General features: G+C 34.7%; 1 protein-coding gene across 1 annotated transcript; it reads left to right on the top strand.

The window, feature by feature from the left end:
• The first annotated feature begins 3,075 nt into the window (after nucleotides 1-3,075).
• On the top strand, nucleotides 3,076-5,843 carry LOC144341576 (uncharacterized). Its single transcript, XM_078014271.2, has 2 exons — nucleotides 3,076-4,557; nucleotides 5,316-5,843. Exons 1-2 carry the CDS (start codon nucleotides 3,076-3,078, stop codon nucleotides 5,841-5,843), a joined length of 2,010 nt encoding a protein of 669 aa, XP_077870397.2.
• Nucleotides 5,844-12,373: the final 6,530 nt, after the last annotated feature.

Genomic DNA, 12,373 nt, shown 5'->3' with positions numbered 1-12,373 from the left:
CTTTGATTTTATATTGACCAGTTTGGGATCTCAGTCAAGTTTGATTTTGATTTGTGTTCTATGTATATTTTTAGCTCCGCTGTTGACTTTGTCGAGTGGAGCTTATCATATGAATGATTATCGCCGTTGTTCGCATCAACTTTTTATTAGCTCCGCTGTCGACTTTGTCGAGCGGAGCTTATCATATGAGTGATTGTCCGTCGTCGTCGTCCGTGTCAATGTTTTACTTTTTCGACTTCTTCTTGAAAACTACAAGCCTGAATGCTTTGATACTTGGTGTATATGTACCTTGGGTAGACCTCTCTTAGGTTTGTTCATTTCATGTTGATATCTTCAATTCTCTAATTTTGGTGAATATTTTTGTAATTTTTGGTAAAAGTGATATTTTCGACTTCTTGTTAAAAACCGCAAGTGCAAATGTTTTGATATTACATATATAGGTACTACATGTGGACCTCTCTCAGATTTGTTCATTTTGTAATGATATCTTTAATTCTCTAATTTTGGTGAATATTTTTGTTATTTTTGGTGAAAAGTGATATTTTCGACTTCTTGTTAAAAACCGCAAGTCCAATTGCTTTGATACTACATATATAGGTACTACATGTGGACCTCTCTCAGATTTGTTCATTTCGTGATGATATCTTCAATTCTCTATTTTTGGTGAATATTTTTGTCATTTTTGGTAAAAAGTGATATTTTCGACTTCTTGTTAAAAACCACAAGTCTGATTGCTTTGATATTACATATATAGGTACTACATGTGGACCTCTCTCAGATTTGTTCATTTCGTGATGATATCTTCAATTCTCTAATTTTGGTGAATATTTTTGGAATTTTTGGTAAAAAGTGATATTTTCGACTTCTTGTTAAAAACCGCAAGTGCAATTGCTTTGATACTACATATATAGGTACTACATGTGGACCTCTCTCAGATTTGTTCATTTCGTGATGATATCTTCAATTCTCTATTTTTGGTGAATATTTTTGTCATTTTTGGTAAAAAGTGATATTTTCGACTTCTTGTTAAAAACCGCAAGTCTGATTGCTTTGATATTACATATATAGGTACTACATGTGGACCTCTCTCAGATTTGTTCATTTCGTGATGATATCTTCAATTCTCTAATTTTGGTGAATATTTTTGTAATTTTTGGTAAAAAGTGATATTTTCGACTTCTTGTTAAAAACCAATAGTTCAATTGCTTTGATATTACATATATAGATACTACATGTAGACCTTTCTCAGATTTGTTCATTTTGTGATGATATATTCAGTTCTCTAATTTTGGTGAATATTTTTGTCATTTTTGGTAAAAAGTGATATTTTCGACTTCTTGTTAAAAACTGTAAGTCCGATTGCTTTGATACTATTCATATTGTTCATTTTCTAATGATGTCTTCAGTTCTTTAATTGAAATGCGCATTGCTAACAGCGGAGCTATCTCAGCCGATAGGCTGCTTGTTTTTTCGACTTCTGCTTGAAAACTACAAGCCTGATTGCTTTGATACTTGGTATATATGTACCTTGGGTAGACCTCTCTCAGATTTGTTCATTTTATGTAGATATCTTTAATTCTTTAATTTTGATGAATAGTTTTGTCATTTTTGGTAAAAAGTGATATTTTCAACTTCTTGTTGAAAACCACAAGACCGATTGCTTTGATATTATACATATAGGTACTATAGGTGGACCTCTCTCATATTTGTTCATTTAGTCATATCTTCAATTTGTCTTATTTTGCTGAATATTTTTGTCATTTTTAGTAAAAAGTGATATTTTTGACTTCTTGTTGAAAACCGCAAGTCCATTGCTTTGATATTATACATATAGGTACTACATGTGGACCTCTCTCATATTTGTTCATTTCGTGATGATATCTTCAATTCTTTAATTTAAATGTGCATAGCTAACAGTGAGGCTATCTCAGCTGAGAGCCTGCTTGTTTAAGATAATCATTGAATTTTAGAATCTTATAAATCACTATTAAATGGCAACTAAGTTCAATTTTGGTGTAACAAGCAAGCGCAATTTGACAATTAGATAAGTGGAGTAAAAAAAAAATCACCTGTCATCAAAGATGACAGACCGGTGATTGTCCGTCCATCTGTCTGTCTGTCCTTCTATCAGATGTTTGTCTACAATTGCACTTTTGACTTTTTCTTGAAAACAACCAGCCTGATTTCTTTAATATTTTATATGTAGACACCTCAAGTTTTGGGTGGATATCTCCAGATCTTTAATTTTGATGAATATTTTGGTCATTTTTGGAAAAAGGTGATATTTTTAACAGCTAGTCCGTTTGCTTTGATATTTTATATGACACCTAGAGTTGGCCTTTTATGATACCACTAGTTTTAGTGACATTTTACAAAGGTCGTTTGTTCTGACATCCATGCTAGTTTCTGTGTCTGTCTGTGTGATTATACTCAGTCTGTCTCTGTACTTCCAGTCATACTGCATTAAAATTGACATACAGATGATGCATGGATCCCTTCAGTTGATATGTAAGTCTTCATGTGACTGGTACTAAACTACCCGTAATGCTAAACACGGACACTGCTTGTGTTTTTGAGACCATGCATGTTGTATATTCACATAATAATGTGATCGTATTTTATATTATGTTGATCTCTAGACATAGGTCTTTCTGGATCGCTTTGTGATTTCATTCAAAGGCTCAGGCAAACTATTATAGACTAGTTTCAAAGTTTTGGGCTCAGCCAAATTTATTTAATTTTTCATTGGAACTTTGTGGCGACCTTCACTGCGGCGATTACTGCATTACACCGTCCATTTGATTTCCTAATCTCCCCTAAAACAAATTCCAAAATAGTAAATTTATAGCAAAAATATATATATATGAAATACAAAAATACAAGCTGTGCACAATACGTTGTTTCATCTTTATGTTGTAATTTTAAATGTTGTAATTTTTTTAAAACTTTGATTTTAATTTCTAGGGAATAAATGGTATCACGGCAATATATGACAAGTCTGCTATGTCATTTGGACGGTAACTTTCATTTCATTTCATCTTATTAATTCGCATTGACATCAGTCTTCAACTCATTATGGATAACCAGCCGGAGATGAAGAGACTAAAGACCGGTTACCATAGTTATTATCAGGACAATCCTGAAACAGAACTAGATGGACCTTTCAAACGTGTTCCCGATACTACATTCCCCAAAACCGAACTTGACATCAGTCCTCAGCCAAGCATGGACTATCTGAAATACGGTAATCCGAGTAACATGGCAACAAGGATGTCCTACCCAAATTATTCTGAAGTTAATCATCAAACGAGTATGGCAGCGCGAATGGCCTACTCGAATTACCCAGGGACCACTGATCCAGCCAATATGAGTTCGTGGATGGGATATTCTAATTATACTGGTGTTGCCGATCCAGCAAACATGACGTCAAGGATGGCGTATTCGAACTATGCCGCTGCTGATCATGCAGGTGTGAATTCGCGGATGGCGTACGCGAACTATGGTGTTTCTGATCAAGCTAGCGTGGCTACGAGGATGGCCTACTCAAACTACGCAGGTGTTCCCAATCAGGCACGAGTGGCTTACACGAACTATCCTGGCATTAGCGACCAGCCGAGTATGGTTGTGCGGCCGCCATATCCAAATTATGCTGGCATTGCTGATCAAACAAATGCCTCTGCAAGGATGGCCCAGTCGTATGACAGCGGCGTTGTGGACCACACTGTCGCTGCATCAAAGGGTTGGGGTTCAGCAAGTCTTGAAAGTACTCCAACATCGAGCCCCGGGTATTTTAACTGGAGGGGAAATCCAGTTCAATCTGAGAACTCACCGGCGGCCAACTTAGGAGGTTATAGCGGTATGACCTCTGTGAATCACGAGGCCAACAATATGATGAGTCATCAGTCTAACTCAGTGGATTTCACTGATAGAGGCGAGCTACCTCATGTGCATGCGTCTCTAAAAACTGAAGGGTATATCGATTGTAGGTATGATAATAACGGAGAAACTGGGGACTACGAGTCTAAAATAAAAATGCAACATAGCAAATTGCCAGTCGCTTACGACGAGAGAGTTTCATGCATGCCAGGTATGGCATCCAATCAGACAATACTTGAGCATAGAGGCATTCACTTACCTAATCAGAAATCTGTAATTGTGGAGAACCAAGCAGCCAATCATTATCCTGGATTTCAGTCACATGGTGTGATGCTGACCAATGACACGATGCCTGGTAAGAACTCGCCATCTAATGAAATATCAAAAGGGCAAGACTGGCGAGATATTGTGAATGCATATAAGCAAGAAAAATGTAAAACTGAAGCTCTTCCTGTGCCGATTTATGACGGGGACATCGCTGATAAAGTACTGGAAATTGAGGATAAATTGTGTCAGGCGTTGAATCACCTGCTCTTTACTGAGCCAGTTACTCACATATATAATCCATTAATTTATGCAAGTGAGACACATCAACAGTACGTAAAGAAGTATTGCACATCTGTTAAACCGATTCTATTTCTTGGAATGAACCCTGGACCATTTGGCATGGCACAGAATGGGGTAAGTAAACATTGTGACCACAATACGCTACCATATGCATGACCTCCAAAAGGTCACACATCCTGGCACCTTCTGGGGGGGGGGGGTACAACTTCAATTTAATGAGAAGTGCTCCATTACTTTTAACCAACACTGTGAACACTTGTACCCCTTATTTAAGTTCCCAAAAAATGAAATGTATAATATTGGAAATTTTTATAGGGCAACAATACTCCCAGAAAGTACCAGTATGTGTGACCTTTAGGGTCAAAGTACCAGGATGTATGACCTTAAAACGTTAAATTATGCAGTAATCCGATTGTGCTGAACATAGGGAAACATGTGAGAAGGGCGTGTCTTTTTTTAACCTTTTTTTTTTTGTACCGCAAACTTTTCTTTTTCTGTAGAGGTGAGGCAGGAGTGTTAAAACAAAAAATTACCTTTATGTGTACATTATTCCTATTTATAAATCACTACTATCAGAATCAGAGGTTTTTATGATGTCATAACTTTACTTTATCACCGATAATATAAACCTCTATTTGCAGGTAAATTCAAATTTAACTAAATTTGTTTTATTTTGATAATGGTGCTTTATGACAACAATAATAACACTTTCGTATGCGGAGTTGTGAAGGATTCATTATTGTTTAAATAAAGTATTAAGTATAATTGCTATGCATGTTTGTATCGGAAGTCAATTAATTCAATTTTGCACTTTTCTGCATAGTTAATCTATAAATCTTTTGAGAAATCAAACTAAATTTTTGTTTTTGCAGGTGCCATTTGGTGAAGTTTCGTATGTTCGTGATTGGTTAAATATTACTGGAAATGTTAATCAGCCAATAAACGAGCACCCAAAAAGACCAATCCATGGATTGCAGAGTACGCGTAGCGAAGTCAGCGGTCTTCGTTTTTGGAGGTTTTTCAAAGCATTGACTAAAACACCTGAAATGTTCTTTAAGTACTGTTACGTCCACAATTACTGCCCTCTAGTGTTCATGTCCAAGACTGGCAAGAACGTTACTCCGCCTACTTTGAATGTTGCACAGCGAGCTCCGCTTATGACAGTTTGCGATACATCACTGTGCGAGACAATACAGCTGTTACAAGTGAAAGTAATTATAGGTGTTGGACGATTCGCGCAGGAAAGAGCGAAACATGCGTTGAAGGAACGTGGGTTAGATGATATTAGAATTGAGTTCCTAATGCATCCTAGCCCCATCAATCCGTTAGCCAATAAATGTTGGGACTCCATCGCTACACAGCAGTTAGCAGACATTGATGTACTCCGTTATTTAACGTAGGCCGATAATCATTGACTGAAATGTATCTGTTTTGAAGTCGTTGTTTATAAATGTCCAGTGCAAGTCTTGATTTGTAATGTGTAACGTGCTATGTTATAGACAACATTCCCAAAACTGTAGTTAATTCATGGCTTCATCGGCTTCCAGTATTTTTTTTACCTGCATGTGAAAAGCGATGATAATACTGTATGATCATAGGTCTCACAACAAATTTAAAAGACTTCATTTATTTCACTAGTTTCTTTGCCAACTCCACAAATTTTAAAATTAGATTTCATATGTTATTTATTTCATTGATATCTTCAGTTACTACGCTTACACTTCATGAAGAAACATTCCGACCATTCCGCGTTATTTGTCATTTGCGAATGAACTACGCTTTGAGAATGTTCTTATACATCCTGTTCGTCCATTTGTTACATGGGCTGAATTGTGCCATTTCAGTCTTCTGTGATGTTACCCAGCAAGCCATCTCTGAACAAGTCGTATTCTTCAAACTGAAGAAAATGATATTGCAAGGGCAACGATCATTACTACCGTTTCTGAATATCAAATTTATTTCTAATTGCCTACTGTAGGTTTCAGCTTCTGTCAACTTTCAGTAGCAGTGCTACAAAAAATATGTGATATTATCCAGGAGAAATCTGTCTACAAATCTGCAAGAGTTTAGTCTTGGCCATTATTATCTCTTACCAGTATATATGGCTAGTATTTTTGTAACACCAGACTTTAAGTGAGAGCGGCTGCAGGGATGTATGTGTGTGTTTGAGGGTTGCATGATAGGCTTGTCTGGATTACATATTAACACCATTTGCAGGTTTCAGTGTCATGTGACATCTTTGTCTGAGTAATTCATCAAATCCACCATTTTGTTCATTCCATGGACATTTATAGGGTTCAGTATTACATGGTATTATTGTCTGGGTACACCATCAAATCCACCATTTTGTTTATCCTATATTAAAAATGATATTTCGTATTTATTTGCAGGAATATTTACTGGTTTGTAAAGAAACAATGCTGTTAATTGTTGAATTAAATTATTCACTGGTTTTAATTTTAAGTGCATTTAGATATTGCTGACATACTCAAACAGAAATTCATGTGCACCAGAAACTTGCAAATGGTTTTATCATTCAGTAATTTTTAAAAATTCATGGTGAGTGGAATTTTTATTTAATATATTTTCATTATAAATTAACAATCTCTACTCGTGACACTTTTCATGTTGCTAAAATCACAGCAAAATTCTATTCCTCAAATCAAGACGATGAAAAAATTTAGATTTGCAGTTACTGCTCCCTCTAAATTATTTTTGAGAAAAATGTGTCAAAAAGTTGGTTTTTTTTGGGGGGGGGATGAATTTTAGCCTCCACAAATTTTGCTTAATATATAATCTGGAAATGAAAATAAGATGTTTATTTATTTACTCTGAATTTGAGAAAGTTTGTCATGAATTTTTTTATAAATTTTCTGTTGTGAGTAGAATTCTACCTCAGTGATAAATGTAGCGATTTTTCATTTAGGTTTAATTTCAAATATACAACTGACTATATACAACTTGCATTCTACTTGATATACTGCAAACTGCTTTATTTTAGCCGGAATTAAATTTCGCTGAAAAGACTTTTTGACTGTTTTGTATGGGATATTTTTTCGCTGATTTTTGGGAAATGTTAAAATATAGGAAAAAACATTATTAACTGGATTTTATTTTCACTAAAACATTTCTTCAGTGAAAATTAAGTCCAAGCGAAAATAAAGTATTTTACATTATGTCACAATTTATAGTGACTTCTACAACTGAACATTTTGAATGCCAACTTTTATGATTGGTTTCTATGGAGATGAGAATTCTTGATTTCAATATGGCAGCCTTTATGAATCATAGCTGCAGAATTTTTTCTATATTTTTTTCACAAATTGTGTTCAAGCTCTCGCAAAATTAGTTTTCAAAATTAGCTGTCGCTAAATTAGTTTTGTTTATTTTTTGCCTCCATTGATGAGAACATTCATAAGGTGCAAATATATACTGTGAAATCGCAAAAATACCATTGCCATGAAAACATAATTAGGTACCTCTTTATTATCTCTTGGACATTTATTTGATTCAATCAAGAATAAGTTCATGCATAGGCTCTTGTTGAACATTGAAACCCTCAAAACAGGCATGGATTCTAGGTTTGTACTGGGATCTCGCGCCAGAGTTCTTTATTCACATTTCCAATTGTCATAATCTTTTGTTCATGCAAAATAAATTACTTTTCGTTGATAAATTTGAACAAACTGACAAAATTCAACATTGCCGTCAGGTTTGTACCACAATTTTTTTTAAAAACATGGAAGAAATTCCGCAGTCTAGTTCAGAAAATATAAACCTTTTATAAAACTTATACTTAAAGCAATTCCATGCTCAGAATTGAAAGATTTACTAGAACTGTCACAAAACTGGCGCATTTTTATTATTCACAAAAAATATTTATAGGTATCGGGCTTATTGTAGTTTGATAGTTTTACCAGAAAACATATATATTACAGATTTGTATGTTTTTAATTATGTATATGTATGAGTCACATGACTTGATGATGCAAGTCGCATTTATTGCCATATATGGGCGTCTGACATTTTTTTATGTTAATGAGACACCCATGATTGTCCAATCAGCAGTTTATCCAATCAGCAGGTACAATATATTTGTGTTAATTCTGTGCGGTTCATCCCTTTTGCCATCCATGTCAACTTTGTTGTGTCCAGGACACAAATCACATTTATTGCCATATTTGGGCATGCAACATTTATTTTATGTTAATATTACCTTTGACTGTAACCAGTTTATCCAATCAGAGAGAATTATACATTCATTCATGTTTTTTGTGTGTGCTCCATGTTGTAGTATGTGTAGGGGTATATTTTGGTTGTGTCCATGAGATGTCACGGCTGGTTAGTTTATTAGCTTCAATATCATTTTTTAAGCCACCTATGTCAACTTTTGTAGGTTGTCTATTCAAATTCCGATCATTTTGTAAAAACTTACGTTCTGAATACTGTAAACCGCTTTAATTTTGCGAATGTCAATTTTTTGTGAATTTCATGCGTCAGTTGCAAAATTTTGTAGCAGTGAAAAATTAAGCGGTTTACTCTATATTGATCAAAACATTTCAAGTACTGTCAAATTGGATTGGACCGAATTTGGAGAAATATTTTGTATCGATAACCAGGCTATGACAGGATTAAAAGACTACTTTTTTTTACCTTTCGCAAATTACATCTGAATATCTTCAAAACCTAATTTATAGTAAAATTATATTTTGTTATAACTCCTGTAGCCAATGGAAACGAACGTGTTCTCGATCTTGCTATCACCATGACAACCACAATTATTATAAATCGTCTCAATACATTTAAGTAGATGGTAGATGAACACTGTACAAATGTCACATCAGTTGGAATCAAATTATATAATTATTGTCAACAACTGCCAAGGTTTTCAAGTTTATTAAAACTATATCTATATTAACCTACCAGGACCTGTAATAGCAAGTAAATGTACTGCAAACAAAACAGTTTATACATTTTTTTCAATTCAAAACCTTCCAAGATGACTACTGTATAATCTGTATTGGAAGCTTCATTCCTAATGGAAACCCCTTTCATTATTTTTTTACAATTAAGACCCAAAAATTTCTCATTTGCGCAGTTGCTTTATTAGAAGCTGCATCCCCTCTGTCATATCATTTAAATAGAAGCTCTGGACACAGATTTTGCAGTACAAATCTTCACAAAAAGTAACCAATCTTTGCCTGAAGAACACAAAAATGTTTGCCTTGACTCAAGAAATTGGAATAAATTTGGCTCACAAAATAAAGTGGCCTAACCTTCTCACCACCAGACTTTCTCACCTAAATTTGACTGCATTTTTTTTCTTATATTCTTCAATATTTCAAGAAATGAACCCAAATTTTAGAGGCAACAGACAACATTTGAGTCAATTTTCACTTTTTACTCAAAAACTTTGGCTATCTTTGTCCCAATTTTCTGAAGGAAAGTGCAGACTATAAGCAGGACTATTTTGTGAGTTTGTGATAAAGAGAGAACTGGTGGTGAAAGGTTAAGGTCGAAGGTCATCACATGGTTCACAGCACGTTTAAACTTAATGTCAATGTATTTCACCCATGTTGCATGGAACCCATATCTGTACTTGTCTCGTCACGCCGCCCACCAGCCTTTAACCATATCTGAAAAATAGGGCTACCGGGGGGGTATTAAACGAATCAAAGACTTTTGATTACTGTGAAAACTTGCCGTTGTTGTATTGCTGATACTTTTTAAGTGTTGTCTCTATGTAAATCATGCGTAAATTGTCTGAAAATAGTGGAAATCCTTTTATGAATGAATTCTATCTCTTCCTGTGAGTTTTATCTTCAATTTGTATTTTACTAGAAAAATTAAAAACAATTTTAACTTCTTTACGTTATAACCATATATATGTATAGTGTATATATTAGTATCAAAGTGTTTTTATTACAATAAAAAATACAAAACACAAATATTTGTTGCTTTTGTTATTGTAACATTGAGTGTCTAGGTTTTGTCATCACAAAATGAACTTATGTAAAGTTCGGAAGATGTCAGACTCGCTATTTAGTTGTATTTATTACTATGTAACCATGGGTACTAGACGCCGTCTATTATTATTACTATGAATAATAGACTAGTGAATCTGTCTTTCTGCGTATGCGAGTTCTCAAGGTAATGTACTGAATTCACAGAGTCGGCCAATCAGTGATGATGCAGAATTCTACGTCGTTTATGTATTTACGTAGCGATACACCAAGCCATTCTTGAGTGCACTGGAATGGGACTCTGAATGGCTGGATTCCAGGCTACCTTGGTACCTATCACTCCAAGGTACTACTAATTACCCATAATTCTTTATTTGTATTATTGGACATTGATTTTTCTAAAACTTCATTGGCTTACTATTTTGGACCCTATTACTCTTAGTACCGATATAAAAACATCAAACTATTCAGTAATTTGAAAAAAAAAGTTCTGTTCTGTGTACTGGTGACTTTTACCATTCAATACATCGGTAGGATTGTGGGTTATCACAGACACTGTGCACTCTCTATTGTAGCAAGTTGTGTATAAACCATTTTATGTTTGGGGAAGGACATTATTTAAGCATGGGCTATTTCAAGTTGTTGGATGAACAGGAAATATATGTAAAAGGCTGATATAGAGCAATGTCTATAGAGAGACTGAATTGAGTATATGTAAAGAAATTATCTCCTCTCAGGTTCTTTCATTTCCTAATATTGACCAAGAACCTGTTTCGGAATAAGACATGTATTAGGCTTTAAAATGGCTACCATAGAACTTAGCCATTTTGAATTGGATTGTGAAATGAATGCACAAGTCTCTGTTTTGATACTTCACCCCAACAGAACCCAAAAGTGCCTTAACTGCCTTTTATTTATAAATTAGTCAATGTTATAGCGCCCTCTAGAAATCAGCTAGAATATGAGGAAGGTAAGACTGGCGCAGTCGGGGCGATAATTTGTGTAGTTTAAATAAAATTAAAAAAATCGCAAAACAGAGATGTTAGCACAAAATCAATTAAATATTCATGATGCACATATCATAATGAGGTGGGCGCGGAAATACGTGCATAATGAGGTCAACATGGTAAAGGTCACACTGCAGACCCAACAAGGCGGCACGTTGAAATTCAAGTTTGTCGTAGCAGTCGTAAACAGACTTAGAATGTAGCATAGAAACTGTAAAACGTAGGTTTTAATGTAGTTTCTAGTCGTAAAATTACAGTGTCGATAGAGGGCCATGCAGAATAAACCAGTCGGGGTGATTTCGCAGTTACAGGGGATCAAACCTCCATTTCGCAAATTATTTTTATTTTATTTAAACTACAAAAACAAATTAATCGCCCCGACTGCGCCAGTCTAGTGGAAGGTTTTACTTCTTGAATATTGCATTGTGTTTACATGGAAGTAAAAAAAAATTTCAAATTAATATAGAAACCACCTGCTTCAGTCAATGATAAAGACAACATATTTTGTAATCATTTTTAGCTCCGCTGTCGACTTTGTCGAGCGGAGCTTATCATATGAGTGATTGTCCGTCGTCGTCGTCCGTCGTCGTTCGTCGTCCGTGTCAATGTTTTATTTTTTCGACTTCTTCTTGAAAACTACAAGCCTGAATGTTTTGATACTTGGTGTATATGTACCTTGGGTAGACCTCTCTCAGATTTGTTCATTTCATGATGATATCTTCAATTCTCTAATTTTGGTGAATATTTTTGTCATTTTTAGTAAAAAGTGATATTTTCGACTTCTTGTTGAAAACCGCAAGTGCAATTGCTTTGATATTACATATATAGGTACTACATGTGGACCTCTCTCAGATTTGTTCATTTTGTAATGATATCTTTAATTCTCTAATTTTGGTGAATATTTTTGTCATTTTTGGTAAAAAGTGATATTTTTGACTTCTTGTTGAAAACCGCAAGTCC

The sequence above is a fragment of the Saccoglossus kowalevskii genome, chromosome 21 (genome assembly GCF_978046115.1).
Source record: "Saccoglossus kowalevskii chromosome 21, keSacKowa6.1, whole genome shotgun sequence".
Classification (NCBI taxonomy): Eukaryota; Metazoa; Hemichordata; class Enteropneusta; family Harrimaniidae; genus Saccoglossus; species Saccoglossus kowalevskii.
Note: the sequence above shows the minus strand (reverse complement) of the source record. Positions and strands in the feature narration are given on the sequence as shown.

Bases quoted from the DNA above. Each gene is read 5' to 3' on its own strand.
- LOC144341576 (XM_078014271.2), top strand. From the start codon at position 3,076: ATGGATAACCAGCCGGAGATGAAGAGACTAAAGACCGGTTACCATAGT. The intron at 4,558-5,315 runs GTAAGTAAACAT...TTGTTTTTGCAG, and splicing joins TTGGCATGGCACAGAATGGG to GTGCCATTTGGTGAAGTTTC.